At 42.5% G+C, this 24,215-nt stretch overlaps 2 protein-coding genes across 6 annotated transcripts in view; one reads left to right on the plus strand and one right to left on the minus strand.

The window, feature by feature from the left end:
• Positions 1-7,763, plus strand: part of CNTN4 (contactin 4) — a 985,539-nt gene extending 977,776 nt beyond the window's left edge. For all 4 annotated transcript variants that reach the window (XM_047779322.1, XM_047779348.1, XM_047779332.1 and 1 more), the window contains 2 exons: positions 2,237-2,405; positions 5,105-7,763. In XM_047779322.1, coding sequence (XP_047635278.1) covers positions 2,237-2,405; positions 5,105-5,205 — 270 coding nt within the window. In that variant the 3' untranslated portion in view covers positions 5,206-7,763. The remainder of the gene's footprint in view (positions 1-2,236; positions 2,406-5,104) is intronic.
• Positions 7,764-17,854: 10,091 nt separating this feature from the next.
• Positions 17,855-24,215, minus strand: part of IL5RA (interleukin 5 receptor subunit alpha) — a 37,719-nt gene continuing 31,358 nt past the window's right edge. For both annotated transcript variants that reach the window (XM_047779413.1, XM_047779406.1), the window contains 2 exons: positions 22,729-22,813; positions 17,855-18,400 (listed from right to left, as the gene is read on the minus strand). In XM_047779413.1, coding sequence (XP_047635369.1) covers positions 18,314-18,400; positions 22,729-22,813 — 172 coding nt within the window. In that variant the 3' untranslated portion in view covers positions 17,855-18,313. The remainder of the gene's footprint in view (positions 18,401-22,728; positions 22,814-24,215) is intronic.

Genomic DNA, 24,215 nt, shown 5'->3' on the forward strand with positions numbered 1-24,215 from the left:
GGCAAAGACCAGAGGTAAATCAAAGAAGCAATTTGTTCCTCAAAGCCAGATGTGCCCTTGCATCCCATCAGCCAGCTCATGTTCCTGAAGGGCCGTGATGAGATGCTTTGACATCTCGAATGTTCCTGAGGATTTATTTGGGCCTGATGGTTACTGAGGGGATGCTGCATTTGATACAACTGACACTTCTGAGAAGGAGGTGGGCTGCTTATGAATCTCCATCTTAAGGAAATTGTGTTTTCAACCTTGTATTAGAGAGATGTAAATAAAGGTGATGAAATGCCAGGGAACAAATGGGATCTAAGCCATTTTAAGGGAATTTTATGAATTTTGCTTATGTTTGGTTTTTCTTATAACGGTAGAGTGACCTGTGTCTCTAACCTCAGCAGATCCAAATTGATAGTGGGTCTCGGGGAAAGATGAGTCAGGATTGTGGTTCTCAAAGTGTGGTGCCTGGGCCAGAGGTAGTGGTTTTACCTGGGAACTTGTTAGAAATGCAGATGTTCAAATCCCACCTGAAACCTACTAAATCAGAAACTCTGGGGTGGGGCCCAATGGTCTGTGTTTTCATAAGCCCTCCAGGTGGATTCTGATGCGTTCTCAGCATTGAGAACCCTGATCATTAGCAAGATTCCCAGTCCACATGGACATCACCTGAAGATCTTTTTGTATTAAAAAGTACCGCGGCCTGGACCCTTCCTCCATGGGGATTGAGTCAGGAGAGCTGCACAGGGGCTAGAGCAGGACTTCTCGCCTCCTCACTGTTGTCACTTCAAGCCAGATAGTTTTCTGTTGTGGGAACCATCCTCTGTGTTACAGGATGTTTCATAGCATCCCTGGTCCCCACCCACTCACACCACCCATTGTGCAACCACGGATATCTGCAGACATTGCCAAATGCCCACTGGGGCACAAAATTGCTCCTCCACACTCCCACCCTGGTTGAGAGCCAGTGGGATAGAGCACCAGTATTTTTTCAAGCTCCCCAAATGCTTCCAACACAGAGCCAAGACCCAGAACCACTCATCTCACCCAACCATATTTTTTTCATTGTCAAGAGAAAGACTGGGTGATTGTGACTTAAGAGTAATGGGCTTTGGAACCCTCATCTTGCCAACTCATCAGCTCTGTAACATCTCTGGGCCTCAGTTTCCTCATCTGTGGAAAGGAATAGTAGTGCCTGATTAACAGACTGTTGTAACAGTTCAACATGGTTGTGTCAATAAAGTGCCTAGCTCAGAGTACACCTCAGAAAGCAGTTGCAGGATAGTTTTCATCATGAGTGTTATATCCAGAAAGGTAGACGCACCTCTCCAGGCCTTTATCTTTTGCTCCTGATTGGATCTTGTGATGACCTGAGTTGGCAGCACCAGATAGTGTTTTCTGGAGAGCTAGCTGGCCATCTCACCAAGTGAACTACCAGCCTAGACTCTGACGCAGCAGTGACCAGGAAAGGAAACAAAGATGCATGAGTGCACTGATGGAATACACACACTTCTAGTGTGAAGGTGGCTGCCGCCTAACAACACTCTTTTCTTTGTAGCTCAAAAATGGTCCCAGTAGGAAGAAAAAAGGGATTACTGCCCTTGCCCTTCAGACATCCTCTCCCTGTGCTTTAATGTCATCTCTCCAAAGGACTCATGATAGTGATAACTTATCATGCCTGCCTTCGTGCTTATAACCTTTGCCAAGCATATGTGTATCTCTTGTTCCTTTTAAGCCTTCAGAGACACTTTTTCTTCCATGGTTCCTTTGAGTCCCTCGTTATAGTCCATCCTGTGAAATCCTGAAGACTTTCCAAAAAAGTGGGTATTATTGTCCCCACTTTTCAGATGAGGGAGATGAGGCTCAGACAGGGAAAGTAAGTGGACCATGGTCACACAGCAGCTAACTCTATTGTGATGCCAAAGACCCTCATGTGTAACTGAGCTCTGTACATCTGCCTTTTCCAGGTGTGTTAATGAGCTTCCAGAGGTTATGTGAGACCACACAACACATTGTTAGAGTCATGCTACCCCTGCGGCCATGCTTCAGGAGACTTTAAACTCTTTTCTCATCATGAGATAAGTGGTAGCTATAGACACGCTATAAATGAGCCTTCCAAGTGCATGTGGGCAGCTTGACAACCTTGGTATCCCTTAATTTCATGGTGCCCAGAGGTGAAAACGAATGAATGTTCCATCTTTGGGTCCCCCATGAGGACAACAGGTGACACCTGTTCTTTCTGTATTGGCAGGTCTTGTACAGATGGAACAGACAAAGCAGCACATCTGTCATTGAAACAAATAAAACATCGGTGGAGCTTTCTTTGCCCTTTGATGAAGATTATATAATAGAAATTAAGCCATTCAGTGATGGGGGAGATGGCAGCAGCAGTGAACAAATTCGAATTCCAAAGATATCAAGTAAGAAACGTCTTTTTTTTTCCCTCCTTTCTCTCTATCTGCCTTATCTCCTAAGTTCCCTTATGAGTCAGGGCTTGGATGAAATTAGGCCCCCTAAAAAAAGGCTTGTAATAAAAATAGCTTATAATAATAATATGCCCCTTCCTTAGACAGCTGATGTTTGCTGATCACGAGTAGTTTTGTACAAAAGACAGTTTGACTAGTTTTGACTGATTTAATCAGGATTTAATCACTTGGCCATCGAAAATGAGGTTAAAGCAGCCCCAGATCTGTTACTCAGATTTTTTCCTGTGGATCTATCTGGTTTGCATCTACAATGACCCCAAGGTTATAGCCTAGAAAGTTAAAATCATAACTCAGGAGCAACGGGCAAAGGGTGTTTTTTAAATGCCTGAAGCCTATCTCTAGATACAAAGTAATTTAATGTCTTTGGCTGAAAATATTTTGAACTTGGCACTCTTTATTTTGAATGTGTATATGTAACATATGGGCCTAAATGAACATGTCTGCATACAGCCAAGATTTTCTTTTATGGCATATGGAGTTCTCTGGGCCAGGGATCAGATCTGAGCCACAGTTGTGACCTACACCACAGCTGCAGCAATACCAGATCCTTTAACCCACCTGTGCCATGTTGGGGCACAAACCTACGTCCTGGTGCTGTAGAAATACCACTGATCCCAGAGCTCCACAGTGGGAACTCTTGAGGGTTTATTTTTGTTTTTTTGGTTTTTGGTTTTTTTTTTTTTGAGACAAATACATTTAACCCTGTTTTACAAATATCTCAGCAGCGTATTATTTATGCTTGTTGTTGTATGATTTTATTTACTTGAAATTAAAAAAAAGAATGGATAAATCCATAGATGCAGATTTTTTTTTTTTCCTTTTTGGCCATGCCTGTAGCACATGGACGTTCTTGGGATTGAACCCATGCCACAGCAGTGACAATGCCAAATCTGTAACCCACTGCATCACCTGGGAACTCCTATAGAGGCAGATTAGTGGCCAGTAGTGACTGACCAGTAGTGTGAATTGTGGCTTAATGGGCACTGGATTTCCATGTGGGGTGATGAAAAAGTTCTGGAACTAGATACTAGTACTAGTTGCACAACACTGGAGTGCATTTAGTACCACTGAAATGTACACTTAAAATTGGTTAAAATGATAACTTTTATGTCTTGTGTGTTACCATAATAATAAAAACAATAATAAGATTGCTTTTAGGTATCTAACTGTATATTTTCATTGGCCTTTGGATTTAACAGTCTGGAGATTAGGGGTTCAGTGAAGGCTGCAGTTGTGAACTTTCAAGCTATCAGTGGACATGAGATATTTTAAATTGTGGAAAATCCTCACCACAGAACCCTGAGCTTCAGCCCCTCTGCTAAGGATCCATCATGTTATTTTTCAGTTAAGGAAAGAGTCTAAGATTCTTGCTGATAACAAGTCTTAGTGAAGCATCCACTAAGCCATTGTAACTGCATCTGTAAAATGTGGATGCCTCAAATCAGAAAAGATGTTCACTGGTCACCCTTCTTCTGAATAAGCACTTGTTAATGTTAGTGAATAGAACAGGACTTCAGGTGGGAAGCTGAGGCTGCACTGAGACATGCTCTGAATTCAGGAGTGATTTGCCAGTAACCAGGTTCCCAGTTCCTATTTACTGCACTTTTTTTTTTTTTTTTTTTTTTTTTTTGCATACACGCACTAAAGGCATTTTTGTCTTTGGAAAACTCTGGGGAGAACTGGCTTCTATATCAGAGTTTAGAGGGCTCTAACTGCTGTCGAAAGGGACCAGATTTATGGTGAGATGTGGAAGTAATCTCTAGGCCATGAAAAACACAAGATAGAAGTTTGTTTGGGTTGAATTTATCTCACTTTCTCAAAATTTGACTTCACACTCATTTATCATTTCCAGGATCTTTTTTTTAAGACCAACTGATGATTCTTGGTTTAATTCATTACAATAACATATTTAAGCAATTTTTATTAGTATAATTATTAGCAGACAAAGATGTAACTGTGAGCAAAACATGATCTCTTTCTCAAGAGATTTTCCATTTTATTGGTCTCACAGTCTTTAAGAAACTTCAAATGACAGTTGGTAACTTCTTACTGTGAAAAATGTTAAGCTGTGTAATAAAAAGTTTTAAAAGGATTGAGTTTTTTTTTTTTGTTAGTAAAAAAAATTAGTATATTTAGATAGATGTGAGTTGGAATCCCGTTTTAGCTCTGTACTAACTGGGTTATGTTAGACTTCTCTGGACCCCAATTTCCTTATGTGTTAAATGGTGTGATAACCACACCAGGTGTTTGTAGGGTTTTTGCAGGAATGAACTGTGATATTGCTCTGTGCCCAGCACAAAGCTTGTGTTCAAAAGGGAACATCAATTTTTATTTTGCTCTGTCATTGATAGATCATAATATTTATGTCATGTTACCAGTCATCTTGAAGTCTCTTCCCATGTGAGATGTGGACACAGTCCTTTTACAGATGCTTAAATAGAGGTCCAGAGATGTCCACAACCTGCTCCCAGCTTCATATCTAGGGGATCATAGAACTGAGACTAAAAGAGGCAACAAGAGATGGTCATTGCCAGTAGGATCCATCTGTTTCTTTCATTTCCAAAAGCCCTAGGGCCTCACCTCCCTTTGTAGCCAGGATGAGCATAAGCTGAGTGAATTTATTCTCTTTGCAGACGCCTATGCACGAGGAGCGGGGCCGTCCACGTCAAACGCATGTGCGCTGTCAGCCATCAGCACCATCATGATCTCCCTAACGGCCAGGTCCAGTTTATGACAAAAGTTATCTAAAGGACTTGCTGTTTATAATATAAGCAACATTTAGCTAGTTGTTTTGAAGACACCCAGTACTAAGTAATATTGTTGTTCAAGTACATCTTATTACTGGAAAAAAAAATGTTTTTTGCTTCTTTAGGAATGGCATTCTACAGTACTTCCTCAAAGCAAATCTAGCTTTGTCTGAAGTTTCTTTGGAAACTCTGCAATGCACTGAAGACATCTGTAATACGATGTTACCAAAGCAGTTTACATATGTCCTTATATGCATATTTTTATTATATATTTAGTGTTTTATAGAATTTTTTAAAGTTAACATGAAATGTAGATATTAATTTTTTTCCTCTGCTGTAAAATGCGATGGGCAACACAATCATACAGTTATGATTTGAAAATGTTTCCTTTAAAGACAGAGTTGGAAACTCATCTTGGTACATAAATCACAAATTACCTGTACAGTTGTGCAAGGAGCTAGTGGCAGAACAACTTAAGACTTGGTCTGTAACTCAAGGCTTCTAACGGTGAAGGACTCTTGGGATGGCTGCTGCCCTGAGTTAGGTCATTTTGCCATGTACAATGTGTTTTCTTGCTCCATTGTGGATTTTGTTGTTCAACACAACTTGAGATGGTTTCAGGAATGGATGCAATCTCAACTTAGACTAACTTCCTGAGAGGTACCTTGTGCAATATTCCCATCCCTGAATTTAGCATTGTATGGTAAGACTTTCTTTTCCCTGGACTAAGTTAGCATTGTCTTGTAGTAGCATTATCTTAGACATTACATTTGAAGTTACATACCCTGTAGTATCATAGACCAAAAGTTACTATAGTCAACCAAGTCCTTCAAAGGATAAAAGATAATTTTACTATCTTTAAATGTATCAGTTTTGAATGTACATTTTACAAAAAAAAAGTAATTCTCTATGGATGGATTCATACCTTTACAAAATTTCTTAGGTGTATCGCTTTAATATTAGAGCCCTTCTTTTGAATCAAAATTATGTATGGAGTCTGCCAGATTTCTCCTTTTTCAGCAAATAGTGGCCACAAAGAATTTTCTTCTTGATTCTATGAAAGAGCTTTAGTACAACGGTATGGTTTCTTGATGATTCTCCTCTTTTGCAATAGGTAGCTTCATTGCTTTCTAAGCTTTATCTTCTACATCTTAAAAATCACACATTGGAAAATGACAATATCAACAAAACTGTATTCTTATGAAAAGAACTATTTGTTATAATGGGGGAGGTTTTGTAAGCTGACACTAGTGGAACAGTACATATAAAAGGCAATGAAATTTTCTATAAAAATTTTCACATGTAAACACGCTGCCACCTTCTTTCTCAGAGAGCTCAAATTTGCCTGTAATTTTGTCATTTTTGCTTACAAATAAGTTAACTTTTCAACCTTCTAACTATATTTATCCAATAAAGTCATAATCAGGATTTCCACTTGTGTAAAAAGTTAGGGTGGTAACTGGGGAAAAAAAATATTGTCAGTATTTCAAGCTGTGTTCCTTTCTTAGTTTGATATGGTTACTTCTATGTTATAAAACAAAATTTTAAATCATATGCAAAAAAATCAACAAAATAATAAAATGAATAAAAAAATGGCACCCCAGGTAGTTCCCAACCCCAGTGTAAATGATATTTACCAGTGATCTAGCATATGTAATCTTTTTTTAAAGGTATTGTTAATAAATATTCTGTCATTTGTAAAGATACTTGTCTTTTGGGAGCATTTTTCCTGCCTGCCTGTCAGGGAATTTTTTAGCTCACCCTGGGCTAGTTATAATTTAAGATCACAGAGGGACTCAGAAGTCTCTGGCCATGACCCAAAGCTAGATGACCCTGAGCTACTCCTTTGGAATTGATAACCCTGAAGACACCACTGATCCTCTTTGGCAATAGAGAGGGACAAAATCCACAAATAAATATCCTGAAGAACAAACTTGAATCTATCCTCTTGATTAGTTAAGTCTTTTCTATATTTAATCTCAGGATATCTGTTGTGGTAAGGTTCCCCCTGACCCCACCATTGCTAAAAGGATAAAAGCTAAATTTGAGGTCCCTCTTAAATCTGGAGATAGCTTAACTTTGGACTCAGCCACACGGAGCCCTCACTGGCCCCTGAACACTGCTTGCTTTTGATCTTACCTCTGTGCCTTTTGGGCATATGGCTGCCCCTTCCTGAAATACACCCCTCTCTTCCTTGTCACTTGAATCCCCCCACTGTCCCAGAGTAGCTCCAGCCCCAGCTCGTCTGTGAAGCCCTCCCACACTCCAGTCCTTGGTGACATCCTTCCTCAGAATTAGCTGCAAGCCCTGTCGATACCCCTCATTTAGTAATTAATCAGGTACGACTTTTGGAAATCTCTTGTACTGTTACCTTGCATTTTTAACTTAATTCCTGTATTGTTACTTAATTCTCCTTGTATGTATGCCTTGTCTTCCCAACTAGATTGTAAGCTCCTTGAGGGCAGGGACTTTGGTCTTATCTTCCATGTACTCTCCATAGTGCCTAGCACCGTGCCTTGCAATAAATAATCATTGATTAATTGATCGAAGGGGTCTTTGAAGTAGCATTTTGCATCAGTTGCCCGCCTGTGTGCCCTAGTAAACAAACCAGGGGAAACCATATGACTATTTTGCGAGGCGATGGAAAATATCAGAAAGCCTAGCTTCTGACTTGAAGCCTTGAAAGAGTCATTTAATGTCTCAGTTTCATCATCTGATCAGTGAAGCCCTGGATTAGCTGAGTCTGACCAAGCTCAAGGGCTCAAGGTATTATTTTTTTCTGGCTTCTTTTTTTTTCCATTTTTTAAAGTTTTAGTGAAGTATAGTCTATTAATTTCTGCTGTACAACAAAGTGAATCAGTTATACATATACACATATATGGAATGAATGGTCAACGGAGACCTGCTGTATAGCACAGGGACCTCTACTTGATATTCTGGGATAACCTATATGAGAAAAGAATATGAAAAAAGCTTGAATATTTCTAGAAGTGCTCCATAGGTACCCTCACCCAAATGTGTCTGATTTGCTAGTTTCCATGGTTGTTGCAGGTTAGGTTCACTGGTTGCCAGCAACAGAAACAACTTCTGGCTAACAATCTGAGCAAACAAAAAGGAAAGACCTAGGTTAGATCACATGAGCCCTGGAGATGCTGAATGCCCAAGCCTTGGTGAGGGTAAGAGCTAGCCCCCTCTGAGGATCAAGCCTGCAGGAATTTTGCAAAGTCTGTTTGGGAAGCTCTTGTGGGGATGAATCAGATCTTTCTGATTTTGGTACTACTCTGTTCAGTATTCCAATGCTGAGTTTGATCTGTTCAATCTGTGTCATACTGCCAGAGCATCTTGATCTTGCACTCATAGGAGAGAGTTTGTTAAAGGAAAATTGTGATATATTTCTAGAATATGAGATAATAAATGCTGGGAAGGTCTAAGCAACACAGTGTCTATGCTTAGCCATCCAGGTTGCCAGGGTTGGGGTGGTGGTGGCGTGGTTCCCTAGGCCCTAGTCCCACTTAATGTGCTCAAAGGGTGTGTATTACTGCTTGGGATTTTTGCATAGAGGCATCAGGAAAGGGGCTCTTTGCTTTGCTTATTTCATCTTTTCAAGCACTTACCCTTACACTCATTTTGTGCATGGGTATGTCTGTCCCCCCATGATTTAACTGCATAAAAGGAGGTTCTCTTGCCAGATAATTGGATTCTCTCAATGTTCCTGAGTTTTTATGAAGCCCACAAACCCTGTGTACAAAACAGCATCTTTCCATGGGGGCAGAAGACATGGATGATACATTTCATCTTCAGGTGAGCTTGGAATTCTTCCAGCCTGTGAGGTAGGAGCTGCCAAAAGCTTTTATCTTAAGATAGAATGAGGGTGTTATTCCTACCTCCAAATTTTGGGTTCTTTACATCTGGGAAGCAATATGCAGTCCTGATTAACCTTTTCTCAGTTTCTCCCACCACCCATACCTTGCTGCAAATATGCTTCAAGAATGTTGAATTCTAAAAAGTACATAAATAGTACATAATTAGCTACTAAAATGTCATGTAATTTTTAAAGTAATCTGATGTAATGTAATCAACCACCAGGTGATTTTTGCCCACTCTATTGGATTATCAATGCTACTGTTCACCTTCAGTAACCTGGATAATCAAGAATTGGCTGGATTTGCCTTTATGACAATTAGGAGAATTCTCTGCCCAACCGTAGTGATTTCAGGAGCAAGACTTTTAAAATCAAAGACTTAGAGTCAATCTCTGGACCTACCCCAAATTACCCCAAAACAAAAGGATGACATTGGGGCTTTACATAGGCAGCCTGGTTTAATGGCTAAGAATATGGACTTTGGAATCTGCTCACCTGGGAGACACGGAGACAACTGCCCCTTATTCATCAGGGTTACATTTGTACAGTTCTATATGCACAGCTCTCCCAGCACCAGCAAATTACTGTATAAATCAGCCATTGTTCTTTTTCCCAAGTGACTTGAGACAGTGACTGATGAACGGACCTAGAATGTGGATGCTTTCCATAACCACAGTGAGTTGAGCTCACCTGGAACATCCATTATCACCTTTTTCTTAAATAGCTTCATTTCTTCTCTCTTTCTCTCTCTGTTTTTTGTTTTGGTGGTGTTGTTGTTGTTGTTTTGTCATTTTAGGGCTACACCTGTGGCATATGGAAGTTGCCAGGCTAGGAATCAGATTGGAGCGGCATCTGCCGGCCTACACCATGGGCACAGCAACTCCAGGTCCAAGCCACATCTGTGACCCACACTGCAGCTTCCAGCAACACCAGATCCTTAACCCGCTGAGTGAGGCCAGAGATCGAACCCACATCCTTATGGATACTAGTAGGGTTCCTAGCCTGCTGAGCCAAAATGGGAACTCCAATATTTTCATTTCTTAATATAAATAGTAATATTTAATAATTTTAAAGAAAGAAGTTAGGCCATAGAGTCAGAGGCCAGGTTTTCCACAAAGCCTCTCTCAGTTTCTCTAGCTGGCACTGACCTCTCATTTCTCTGATTCCAGGGCACATTAGGAGTACTCATGTGTGTCTATCAAGCCACTCACTACATGATAGATTTAAATCACTGGCAGTCACATCTTCTTTCTCCTATAGACTGAGAGTATCTCAATTTAGGCATGATTCCCTTTAATTATTTTTTTTTCAATTTTGGAGTAAAGAAATCATTTTCCTTTTATTTTTTGGCCACTCCTGCACCATGCAAAACTTCCCCCACCAGGGATCAGACACATGCCACAGCAGCAACCCAAGCCGCTTCAGTAACAGCACGGGATCTTTAACCCACTGAACCACCAGAGAACTTCTGGCCATGATGTTTGAATACACTCTCCATCTCTGACCCTAACAAAACTGGAGGGAGGAGAATCTTCAGCACCATTGGGAGTGATTTTCCCAGCCTCTGCCCTCCTGTCAGGGTGTAATTACCATCTGCCAGTCGGACTGCCTATTCTGAAAGGAGACCCCCCCTTCCCCATCCTGTTTAGCAGCCCATGAAGATTAGATGTTCCAATTCCCCAACTCAGGTTAAAGCACAATACTCGACAGAGCTCACAATTTAAACAAAATCAGCTTCAGTCCTTTATCACCCACAGTCTGATCCCTTGTAGATTAGTAGCCCTCCAATACTATGGAGCAACTGAGAGAAAGCAGTTTAAAAAAAAAAAGGTCAAATGATAGAGCTGAAAGTCTGGAAATGGGAAGGCTGGAGTAATTCAAACGTGAGATTCCCAATCTCTGTAAACTGGACTTTTACTACATATTCTTAACTGTTGTTATGAGAAACAAACCACAGCAGTTAATGTGTATATCTTAAGATTTTAACTTGCAATGAGTAAACTTGAATTTGTTTGTATAGTTTTCAAAGTGTTTTTCACACTAAGAAGCAGGAGGTACAGGTTCCTCCATATGAAATGGAGGAAAAGGGGTGATAATGACAAGACCAAGATAACACAAAGTCAGGACTAGAATTTAGTACTCTGAATTCAGTACATTTCCACATTTGGAAAGAAGCTGGTCTCAACAAGAGATCGGTCAGGACACAGAGTCAGTAAGAAGACAGTGGCAAGGCCAGAGGGGGGTGTCAGAGGTGGCAACTGGGTGACAGAGGAGTTCTGAACAAGGTGCAGACCCAGGACAGTCATTCAGAGGAGCAGATCCCTGAAGTGGGTGTCATCCACCATCCAGCAAGGGGCTGTTGGCTGCCCTCTTTTGTAACAGGTAATGTCCTGGTTTGGAGACAGACTGGGTGGGGAAGCCAAAGGACTAGTTACAGCATTTGGTCACAGTACAGAGAAATGCAATGATAATAACAATAGCTGATGACAATGATGTTTTAGTAATATCCAGTGTCTGTGCAAATTAACCCAGTGATTTAGTTATCAGATAATATTCATATTTGGTACATGGTAGACCAAGGATGAGAGGGTCACAGGTTTTTTCCAGGTCACAAGCTGAACAGGGAAGTCATGAATTCAGGTGCTGGTGGCTTCTAACTCTAGGCCTCACTTCTAAACATTAGACATTTATACCAGTAGATAAGTAGGTAGCAAGGTAGTGAGTTAGGTAGATAGATGGATGGATGGATAGATGGATGGATGGATAGGTAGATAGATGATAGACAGATGATAGATAGATAGATAGATAGATAGATAGATAGATAGATAGATAGATATTGGTTCCTGTCAAGAAAGATAGTGAATTTTCCAGGTTTTTGAAAAGCAACCAGGGCATAGGTGGGGCTCCCAGATGTAGGATCCTGCAGGCAGAGCCCACACAGCTCAGGTGTGGTGAGTTCTCTGTTCTTCCGTGGTATAGTTTGGCTGCTTGGATTTCTTCAACTACCAATGGTGTCTTTGCTTGTTTGTCATATTTGGCTGCAGGTGTCTCAGAGCTGTTTTTCAACAGGCTATCCAACAAAAATCAGGGTGCCCAGATAAAGTACTGGAGGCCTGATTATACTTGGGTTTCAAAATTAATATCTCTTTAATTGAAGTATATCCCATGCCCCATTTATCAGAAATTCAAATTTAACTAGACTGCCTTTTTTTTTTATTTTCTAAATCTAGAATCCTTATGCAGGGAAGATGCACGCTCATGGAGGTGATTCATTACTAGTGCCAAAATTCCAGGGTCTTGCTGGTCAGTTCCTTGAAGGTTCCTGTCTCTGCGGGTGCAAACACGAGCTTTGCTGTTTTGAGTTCTGTTTCACTTGCTGGAGTCTCTCTTCCCTTTTCCGAGGATGTCCTCCATCGTGTGTGTGTTTGTGTGTGTGTGTGCGCGCGCGCGCGCACACGCGCGCACGTGCAGGGAGCGTGGGCTGGTGGGTGAGATTCCTCCTGGAACTGGCAACAAAGAGCATTAAGACAAAGGGATCTTTCCAGAACAAACCTCAGCTTATGTGGCAAGGAGGTGAAAAGAGGATAAACAAACCTCAAGCCCAGTTTTGTTTCTCCTTACTGAACTGTCAACAAATTAGATGGTGAGTGCTTGTTATGTGTCAAACATTTGGAAAACCAAGATAGGTGGGATTAACGCCTCCCTCCTCATGGTTCACTGGAGGTGACAGAAACACACACTCATTTGAGAGATGGTGTGAAAAGTGTGAACAGATAAAAGGAGGAACAGAATTCTGGACTTAATGTTTATTGCAAAACCAGCTTATCACAGGTTAAGTTTAGCCAAACACAACACATTTTTCCACCACTGGCATCCCTACCTGTAGAATGATCTTTATTTGGTGAAACAAAACTGGTGATTTTCTCAAAAGTTGTTTGCCTTTCTAAAGAAAAAAGAAAAAAAAAAAAAAACCCTAGCACATTCAAATGTCACATGTTTGGGATCCATTAAGCTATCCCAGAATCCAAATCTAGCTTCTCTCCTATTTTTTTTTGTAAATAAAGATTAACTGGAACACAGCCACACTAGCGGATCACAGAACTGAGTGGTCTCAGTTGAGGCCAGAGGGCTCTCAGCTGGGAAGATTTGCTGTTAGGCTCTTTCAGAAGCTGGCTGACCTTTGAACTCTGACACCAGGACTTAAGTATTGCTTTCTTTCCCACAAATATCCCCCAGTTTTATGCATTCTTTCATTTCATCACCTGGCAGTGATGCACCTTTGCGTTTAACTTTAATAAATGAAGCAAAACCAGTAAGACACTGTTCAGATGAAAAAAATCCACTGGAACTTTAAATGAACGTGGGTGGGTCATGTGAGCCAAAAGGGCGGGAATGGCTGCTGGATATTCAGAGGAGGCTCTGGAGCTTTGATGCAGGCTGGCCACGGAGCTACAAAGAGGGATTTCTGCAGGGAGAGCCATACCAACAGTGAGTTTTTATTACTGTTTTTTTTAAACTCTAGTGTTGATTTAATTTCTTCTGTCCCCGCACAGCTCTAAGAATGTCTCTGCTGATTGGAGCTAACTTTGATAACTCTAACATAAATACAGTTTCCTATTCTGGCTTACACTTAAGAAACTCACTCTCTTTTCCAACCTCTAAGTTCAAGAGTTTCTGCTCAGTTGTGATGGAATAAAGATCCAAAGGGCCCCATTCTATTCTTCTGAGGGTTTCCTTCTTTAGTGAGGCAGAAAATTTTTAAATAATATGTGACAAAATAGAATCTAACAGAAGGTACATGGAAATCATAGAGGGAGAATTCCTGGTGGCAAGGCGCTTAGGCTTAGAAGAGAAAATGTTTATAAGATGGGGGAGGCGGGGAGGCTTTTCCGTCAGAGAAAGCTTCAGCAGAGGCACAGAGGGGTGAGAGAGCAGTGCTTGGTGCTCAGGACAGAGGTGTGCTTCCTGGGGATGTGGCTGGATTGCTGCAGAAGAGTAAAGTCAGAGGACTTTGCTTTCAAAGGAGCTTTAAGTTGAAGGTGCTAGAGTTATTTAAGGGTTTTGGACAAGGGGTGATCTAAGCAGATGTGCCTTTTATTTAGATGCTTCAAATAAAGGAAATACTGGTGACCAGGACATTGAATGGACACTTCAGTGATCCTAGCTGAGAGATGAGGCAGGCAATAGTGAGGACAAAGAAGGAGAATACTTCTGGGGGAGAAAAGAAAGGTACTCCTCTTCACTTTACAGAAAATTCTGTCATTTATGTTAAAGTTTTCTCATTCTGAATCACATTTACATTCACATTAGTTACTTAAAACATAAGGATACTGGGGAGGTGGAGGATGCAAGGTTAATCCTAAAAGTAGGCATGGTTTTCAAGAAGTTTGTATCCCAGAACCTGATTTGTAGGCTGTAGAAACCAGAAGAGTCTTTGTCCTGGAGATCCTGGGGCAAACCTGAAGTCCTCTTCCAATTAGTTTTTCACCTTTGCTTGTGCCGTCAAAGATTTGTTTTCTGTTCTTGCGGAAGTATCTACTTTTTCTTTAACAAATTAGCACCTAAGGTTTATTCATTCCACCAACAGATGGTTCTGACACAGACAAGCCTCCCCAGGAAAGTGTTTGGATTTTTAATCAGGATGTTCTTGGCCCACACAGAATTCTTCCCCAGGCTGTGTAAATAGCTGGAGGCCTTGAAGCATTTCAATGAGGCTTGGGTGGCAAATGCACTTGCCCCCCCCTCTCTCCCTGGTGCTTTTCCTGTGCCACACTCAGCACCTTCCAAATGCCGGAGATGTGGCTGAAATCCTTGCTGGAAAGGCTGCCTTGCAGAACCGAGGTTTATTCTGAACCTGTGACCATGAGGGATTTTAGAAGGAAAGTGGCTCTCCACCCAATGCTGGTGGGAAGAGGTCAATCAACTTGCTGGCCTTGAGTGCTTACAGTTCAGTGTTCACACTCAGATTTGCCTGACAAGGTAGTGAAAACAGGGTGCACCCCTCAAAGCCCAAGTCCTTTTATATACCAATTTATATAGCATAATGTAGCCACCATGTCACCAGCAAGAAGAGACCCAGGCTACACCAGGTAGGTGGTCAGGCACACGTAAGTCTCCAGGTTACTCGGTCGTGTTCTCATTAGACACCCATCTTCCTCTCCATGTGATTATTTTAGGCCTTGATCTCTGCCAAATAGCATTCAGTTCCAACTGTATGCAAACAGCTGTGCCAGGGTTGAAAGAGTGCTGAAGAGGGTCCAGAAAGCATGGATCCCTTCTAAGAGACAGGGGCTGTCCTAGACACTGAGGATGAAAAATCCATTGTCTTGGATGACATATCCTGAGGTGCAGTAGCTCCAAGAGGGGCTGAGACCCAGAATGAGGCCCCAGAGGCAGGATCAACCCAAATGCTTTGGACCCATTCATGAAGGAAGAGACTCAGGATACGGGTGGGTGTCACGAGCCAGAAGAAGAAGTTCATAACCCATTCCGGAGACACATGAGCTGCTTTGTGTCACTCCTGACACTCATATCCTGGTACAGTTGCTGAAACTCAACTTCTGTCCACTGGTGCTGAATAAAAATGCGGAGACAGAATTTTGGGCTAAGTATAAACTTCTTCTTGTCCAGCCTCCTAGATGGAGGCATATTATACAGTCCTAGGTTTCTGGGCTCCAGTTTGAAAGAGATCACACACAGCAACAACCCAAGAAGAGTGTGGGTAGGTGGTGGGTTTTTTGTAGGACTTTTTCATCACCTACTCCTTCAACAGTTGGTTTTTCAGATTTTGATAATCATCGCAACCACCCAGGGCAGCTATTGTAAGTGTGGCTGAGAAACCAGCCTCAGCATCACTTGAGAGCTTGTTAGAAACACAGATTCACAGATCCCACGCAGACCTACCCAGTCACAAGCTCTTCTCTGATTTAATGACCCCTCCAGGTGATTCTGATATGCTCAAGTTTGAGAATGCCTAACCCAAGAATAGTCACTAAAAATGCAGGTTCTTGAGTAACATTTACAGAAATTCTGAATCAATCAGGTGATCGGATGTTTGGCCAACCATTCCTACCCCTTATGGTCCCAGTCACCGCTAAGGAGGTTTCAGCTTGTTTTCTGACCATCCTCTCCACATGACCAGGGTCCCTTGGGCCTATATTCAACCCCTCATTGTGTCATTTTCTATCTCTAATCTTCTCTGAGCCTCAGTGATTGAATCAATAAAATAGGAGCAGTAATACTAACAATGTAGCTTCTCAGGATTAGAGATGATGTGTATGAACTGTCTGGTGCAGCTCCTGACCCTTGGTGTCTTAGCTCAGGCTGTTAGAACAACAAAGTACTACAGCCTGAGTGACTTAGAAACAAGGGAAATTTCTCACAGTTCCAGAGGCTAGAAGTCATGGTGTCAGCGTGCTTGGGTTCTAAGGAGAACTGTCATCCTGGTTGCAGAATACCAACTTCTCATACTATCACATGGGAGAATAAAAACTCTTTGGGACCCTTTATAAGAGCACCAATCCATAGTTTCCATCATGGCTCAGCGGTAATGAACCAGACTAGTACCCATGAGGACACAGGTTCCTTCCATGATGTAGCTCAGTGGGTTAAGTGGGTCCAGCGTTGCCTGTGACCTGTGGTGTAGGTCATGGAGGCAATTCTAATCCCAGGTTGTTGGTGGCTGTGGTGTAGGCCAGAAGCTGCAGCTCCAAATTGACCCCTAGCCTGGGAACATCCATATGTGGGGGAAAAAAAAAGCAAAAAAAAAAAAAACCCAAAACCAAAGCACTAATCCCATTCCTGAGTGTTCCACCCTCATGACCCAATCATCTCCCAAGGCCCCATCTCCTAACACCATCACTTTGGGTGTAGAATTTCCACATGTCAATAGAGGTGGGGGCGGGGCACAAACATTCAGTCCATAACACTTGGAAATAGGCAATAGCTGACAGCTCTCAAACCTCTTGTCCTGGGCCCAAGTCCCTGCTAGTTACATTGCATGGTTACCAGAGAAACTGCCCCTGAAGTATTTGGTAATCAACATGCCCCGTTTCGGGGTCAAACTGGCTAAATGAATGGTGCAAGGCATGCAAATAGTGTGCCATGGTGGAGGGTTTCTGAACACTGTGACCTCCTTTCCCTGTCCTTAGCTTCCTCCTCCAGGGCCATGTATAGTCAGCATGGTTTGCATTCCTTCAAGTAGCAAATGTCCCTCCTACCCCCTCTCTGCCCAGGACACACCTGTATTTGGCTCTACCTGTAGCCCATGGCCCAGCACAAAGGCCTCCAATCTGGTTGCAGACTGGTGCAGAAGGATGTTGGGAAGAAGATTTCCTGTCTAGATTGGGATATTGGATGGGATCCCTATAGGACCCCTTCCTAATCTCCGAGGCCAGGGTTGACCCAGCACTACTTGGCTGGATGCCCAAGTGGCTCTTAAGATCTTGCAAGCAGACATCTCTTCTGAAAGGTCATTCTTGATTGAGTGATCCCATTTCAACACAAAGCCACTCAATGCCTCTCTCAGTATATTCCTGGAATATCAAGGCTGCCTTCAAGAATAGAATCTGCCAACAAAATCCTGTCCTTTTATTTGGGTTGGAGTAACATTGGCTTTTCATTTTTTCCAATCAGTTTGTCTAAAATGATGCTAACTAGTCCTTGGAGCTTGGGATTCATTCATTCTCTCCCCTCCCTCCCTGTCCTCCATACACACTACTTGAAAGAAAAAGTATTCTAGAACTCAGGAAAAAAAAACAAAACACAAACATAGCTCCACTTGCTGTAAGAAAGTCTTGAATCCAAGTTCATGATTTACTCCAATATGGTAAAAAGTGCTTTCTTCTGAGATTTCAGCTGACTGTTACCACTGGCAAATTAAACAGTCAAACTGTCACTATCAGAAGTGAATACAGTTGACATTAGCCTTAATAACTGATGCCTGCACGAGAAAGTCTGAGTAGAAACGCAGATCACGAGGACTGGCAGGTGAGGAGGTGCTCCCTGTAGAGAACAGACTTGGCACAACCATCAGGTGGATCAGTTGCCCTGAAGAAGCCAGGAGACTGTGATGAGGTGTCCACACTTAGGAGATTACTCTGGGTTCACTGCCTTGCAGCTAAATTGAGTGTTGGGTAAATTCTGAACTCCTCTTAGCCAAGAAACAGCCCCTCCTGTTTTCTTAGCACTGAGGCTTATGACCGTGAGTTGGTTTGGAGAATGCTCAGAAACAATCAAAACACGGAATCTTCCAGGGTCTCCAATCCAGCCTCCTCCACATAACTTATGACTTCAACTTCTGTCTCACCGGAACCGGTTTTCTGCAAAACAAACCACCCTTGCCTTTTAGAGAATGTTTGGATCCTCTGAATTTCTTTACAATGAGTGTCAAGTCAGTTTTGCTTAGAAAAATGTTCACTGAAGAAAATGTGGAAAATGAAGTGGGAAGAAGGCCAAAAACACTCATAAAATGCCTCTCGAACACAGCCCACTGTTTCTCTTCATCCCTTTTGTCTAAATATAAAGTTATCTTTACAGTTATGTGAAGTCAAACGGATTAAGAGCTTTACGAATAGGTTTCATTCTATGTAACATCACATAGTATTTTAAGTTACATATAGGAGTTCCCTGGTGGCCTAGTGGTTAAGGATTTGGCCATCATCACTGATGTGGTACAGGTTTGATCGCTGGCATGGGAACTTGCACTGTGGGCATGGCCACATATAGTCAGCCCTCCATACCCAGAGGCTTCACCCTTTTACATAGGTGAATTGAGCATCTGTGGATCAGGGTCTCCTTGGTAGACCATTCTCTCTGAAGATGCTAAGAAGTGACTTAGGCTCTTTGGCTGCGTCATTGTGAATAGCTCCAATGTACACCATCCATACTTTACTACAGTCTTCCCTTATACTTGGGTATTATGTCCAATTTTGGCTATTATTTGTTTCGAGTTTTGCTTTGTTTTATTTTTTTGGCCACAGCGTGCAGTGGCTTGATGTGGGAATCTCAGTTCCCAGACCAGGGATTGAACCCAGGGCCACAGCAGTGAAATCACTGAATCCTAACCATTAGACCCTGAGGGAACTCCCCCAATTTTAGCTACTATAAGTAATATGGATATTTATTACAAAATCCATGACCAAAGAAACACCTCCTGTAAGAGATCATATTCCTCAACTTCCTTTACTCAACACATTTTTAATACCTGCTCTGCCCTGGATGCTGCGTCATGCATGACAACAGCCATGGTCTCGGCCTTACATACTTCAATAGTTTGTGTCCTACTTAATCTTGGAGGAACCCTCTCTGGTTACCAGTCTAACAAACTGAAAGCTCAGAATAAGAGGTACTTTTTTGGTTTTTGTTTGTTTGCTTTTTAGGGCTGCACCTGCAGCATATGGAGGTTCCCAGGCTAGGAGTCCAATTGGAGCTACAGCTGCCAGCCTACGCCACAGCTACAGCAACTCAAGATCCAACCCATGTCTGCGAACTATACCACAGCTCATGGCAATGCCAGATCTTTACCTTAAACCACTGAGCAAGGCCAGGATCGAACCCACAACCTCATGGTTCCTAATCAGATTTGTTTCCACAGCACCATGATGGCAACTCCAGAATAAGAACTTTTTAAAGCCTTTTTTTATCGCTAAGCCCCCTCCTTCCACCCTCCCCCTCCTCCCTCATATCTCTCTATTGAAGGTTACAAAGCACTTTCCAACTCAGTTTTTGCGTGAATAAGCAAAAACTTGCTTAACAGCAGCTCTGGGAGGGCAGATCCCTTCCAAATCCCAGATTCTGGGGACCACCGCCAAACTCAGAGGTGCAAGTGATGAAAAGCAGATGGTTTCCTTTCCCACAGGCTGAAGTATTCCCAGTAATTAGCCCATAGCACTAAGGGGTCCCTGTGTCGTCCTTATAGCAGAGGCCCCAGCAGTGGGTTGGACAGGTTCTGCCTTTGACACAGGAGCCAGACACTGGCCTGGCTGTGTACAGATCTGTCCTGAGCCCCATGTGGAGGATGTAAGCGGTAGAACTGACAGAAGGAGGTGACACTTCAGTTTCCCAATTCTGCCTGCTCTCCCCTCATCTCAAGTCTTCTCCCTCACCCCCTGCCTCCCTCCCTCCCTGATTTGTTTTTAACCTGACACCTGCCATGTGAGAACAGAGCATGTTGTCCTGAGGAGCCTGGCAGGGTTGGGCTCTGACATAAATCTTTGGCTTATTCTGAAACCAGTTTGTCTACACCAACTTGTTCTTTTGCACACATGACTTGATTTTAATTAACAGAAAACCACACGCTTACACTGTGAGCACTTAAACCAGTTTCTTTCGCCATCCTGGGAATGTTCAAGGAAATCTTTGGGGGCTCTGAAGTGAAATGAGATCCCACATTAAGATGTTTCATTAAGAGGCCGGGACAAACGACTTCAGCCTGCCACTGAAACTACATGTGATCTGTCACAGACAAGCAAGCGACAGCAAGGTGGGACAGACAGCTCGGATTCATGCAACCAGGAACATATGTCACAGTGAGCCACACTCTTTCCGACAAAGCTATGGGTATACAGCCGACCACTCTCCTGATGAGGGAGACCACCAGGGTGGAACTAAGGGCAGCATGATCCTTTGACCAGTCTCGATGCTCTGCTTCACTAAGTCAGTAACTGTCATCATCTAAATCATTCCAATCACCCCAACTGTAACTCAAAAGAAAGGTCACCACTTACTGCAGTGATCCATTTTGGTGAGTGTTTGATCGACTCAAGCTGTCCCAAAATCAGTCACCAATGACTCATGAGTCACTTTAGCAGAGAGAAAACAAAATGTGTTAACATTGCTTGATGAGTTCCTGTTGTGACTTAGTGGTAACGACCCCAACTAGTATCCATGAGGATGTGAGTTCAATTCCTGGCTTCACTCAGTGGGTTAAGGATCCGGCATTGCCATGAGCTATGGTGTGTCTTGCTGGCACGGCTTGGATCCCTTCTTGCTGTGGCTGTGGTGTAGGTCAGCAGCTGCAGTTCCAATTCAACCCCTAGCCTGGGAACTTCCATACGCTGCAGGTGCAGCCCTAAAAATAGACAAAAAAAAAAAAAAGGGTTGCCTGATGAGGCTCTGCAGACTCCAGGTTCTGGGCCGATTCTGGCTTGTGGCCTATTTTGGTAAATAAAGTTTTATTGACAAGAGCCATTTACGTGTTGTCTGTAGCTATTTCCACACCACAGTGGTGGCAGGATAAACCATTTGGTCCTTAAATATTTACTATCTGGCTCTTTATAGAAAGCTGGCTGGCTCTGATCTAAATAACCGTTCAATTTTGCGGTAGATTTGACAAACAATGTGCAGCAGACTGAACATCATAAGACATTGCTGAGAGAAATGAAAGAAACCTAAATAAAGAGAGTAAGATACTGTGTTTACAGATCTGAAGACTCATTCTGTTAAGGTGTCACTTCTCACCAAGTGTACCTATAATACAATACGATCCTGGTCAGGAGCCCAGCAGCTGTTTTTGCAGAAAATGATTAACTAGTTCTTATAGTTACATGGAAATAAAAAGGACCTAGGATGACCAAAATAACTTTGAAAAAAAATCATGTCCAGAAGCCTTATACCACCTATCTCTCCAGGTTTACAATAAAGCTATAGTCATCAAGACAGTATTGTGTTGGCCTCAAGAAAGACAAACAGATCAATGAAATGGAGTAGACAGTCCAAAATTAGATGTACACATATATGGACAACTGATTTTGCAACAGAGATGCCAAGACAATTCACCGGAGAAAGGATGTTTTCTTGGACCCTGTAATGCCAGAGCAATTGGATAGCTACCTATAGGTGAACATCCATTTAAGCCTAAGTGCTCAGAGTAGTTAACAGAACCTAAAGAAACATATTTGGGGAAATCGTTTGCCTTCTTTATACCAAGGAACTAAGAAAAATTCCTCTGAAAAACTTTATTGAGGGGGTATGGTACCTGCATGCAGAAACATGGATTCTTAAAACATCAGGGCTGAACTGAACATTGGTACATCTCATCTCTGCCCCTTACTGTACCAAAAAGGAAGTCAGGGCTCATGGGGTTGAAGGAATTGCCCAATATCAGTTAAGAGATGGCTGATAGAAAATAAAACTTCAAGTATGACAGGTAAGGACACTCATATTTGAATAGTACTTTTGCAATACTCAAAGACTAGAATGAACATATATTAACAAATCAATCAGGAATTCCTGTCATGGTGCAGCAGAAATGAATCTGATTAGGAACCATGAAGTTTCGGGTTCAATCCCTGGCCTCATTCAGTGGGTTAAGGATCCAGCGTTGCCGTGGGCTGTGGTGTAGTTCACAGACGCGGCTCGGATCTGGCATTGCTGTGGCTCTGACGTGGGCTGGCAGCAACAGCTCCAATTAGACCCCTAGCCTGGGAACCTCCAGATGCCACCGGTGTGGCCCTAAAAGGACAAAAGACAAAACAATAACAATAAAAACCAAATGAATCAGCCAAAAAGCAAAAGAACTAAAGCAACTAAAGGCATCTGGCCTCCTCAATAAAGCCCCAGGGACACAGAAAACGAGTGATTCACTGACAGACCCCTGAGCACTCAACCGTGGGTAGATAGGACATACCATAAGAACCTTCAATATTACCTCATGGTTGATGCTTACAAAGAAATCTTTAATATTAGTTTTTGGCGCTGGAACAGGTGGAAATAACTTGGTCCATAAGTGGCATCTGAAAGCAGAGTAAAGGAGGGAAGTAGATGAGCAAGAACATCTTTCTTGTCCTTAAATATCTACTCTAAAAAATTGGCCTCTTTAGTCCCAGGACCTACCATTTTGTAAATTCAAAATCTTTCTTGACCAAAACTTCCAAATATCTACATTGTAATAATAGTTGAAGACGTTGGAGGTACCACAAGGCTCTGATGTGACTTCTGAGTCATCCAAAAAAGACAAGAGTGCAGCTGCTTCATGTTGGTGCTTGTTACCAGGCCTAATTTCTGAAAACAATGTACACAGAGTGTGTGGTGCCCCCATAGTTACCTAAGATGCTGGCGTGCAGCCCTCCTCCACCGAGCTGGCTCTCAGTGTTTACTTTCCTTATCCTCTCCTTTGACCTGGCCTCACTCAGTGGGTTAAGGATCCAGCGTTGCCGTGAGCTGAGGTGTAGGTCACAGACAAGGCTCGGATAGAAATAAAACTTCAAGTATGACAGGTGAGGACACTCTATTGATGCCAGATGATAGGACATTTATAATAATAAAGCTGGAGTTCTCATTGTGCCTTAGTAGGTTACAAACCCAACTAGTATCCATGAGAATGTGGGTTCAATCCCTGGCCTCACTCAGTATTGCCATGAAATGTGGTATAGGTTGTAGACACAGCTCAGATCCGGCATTGCTGTGGCTGTGGTGTAGGCCTGCAGCTGCAGCTCCAATTGGGCCCCGAGCCTGGGAACTTCCATATGCTGCAGGTGTGGCCCTAAAACAAAGAAATAAAAAATAAAATAGAAGCTGTTTAAAATAAAAGTCATCTTCTAAATTTGAAAGGGCTAAGCCAGAGCATGTTCTGAGCCTCCTAAGTGGCCAGTTTACTGAACTCATCAAAATGGATAAGAAGTCCCAGTAGGGCCCTTTGCAGGCTCTCAAACTGGTCAGCAGATCTGCATGATACTTCTAGAATCGGTGTCTGACCTAGGAACAATCAACTCAGGGGCCAGATGAGTGAAGGGCTAGGCTGAGAGCTAGTAGCTGGGCATGAAAACACAGGAGGTACTACAGTGACCTCAGTGTCCAGACCAGAGAGATTTCTTCCTTTACTGGAGATGGAACAGACATGCCCCAGTAGCCCCACACAGGCATCCAAGTGCTGAGTAAATGGCAGTCAAGGAACCAAAAGACCTCACATGTAAAAACCTTCATAGAAAGTAACAAACAGACTGTCGGCAGCATCAAGAAGGTGTACGTCATGGCTGATGACTACGTTTCAGTAAACCACCAACTGTTTCCCAGATTTTCTTATGGTCCACACTCATCTTGGAAAGGCGTAAAATTATTCTAAACCCACCTATTAACAAGAACCTTCTGTCTAGTAGATACATGGCAAGAGTGTGAAAAATTCAATATTCAGACCCC

This window comes from Phacochoerus africanus, chromosome 1 (assembly GCF_016906955.1).
Source record: "Phacochoerus africanus isolate WHEZ1 chromosome 1, ROS_Pafr_v1, whole genome shotgun sequence".
Classification (NCBI taxonomy): domain Eukaryota; kingdom Metazoa; phylum Chordata; class Mammalia; order Artiodactyla; family Suidae; genus Phacochoerus; species Phacochoerus africanus.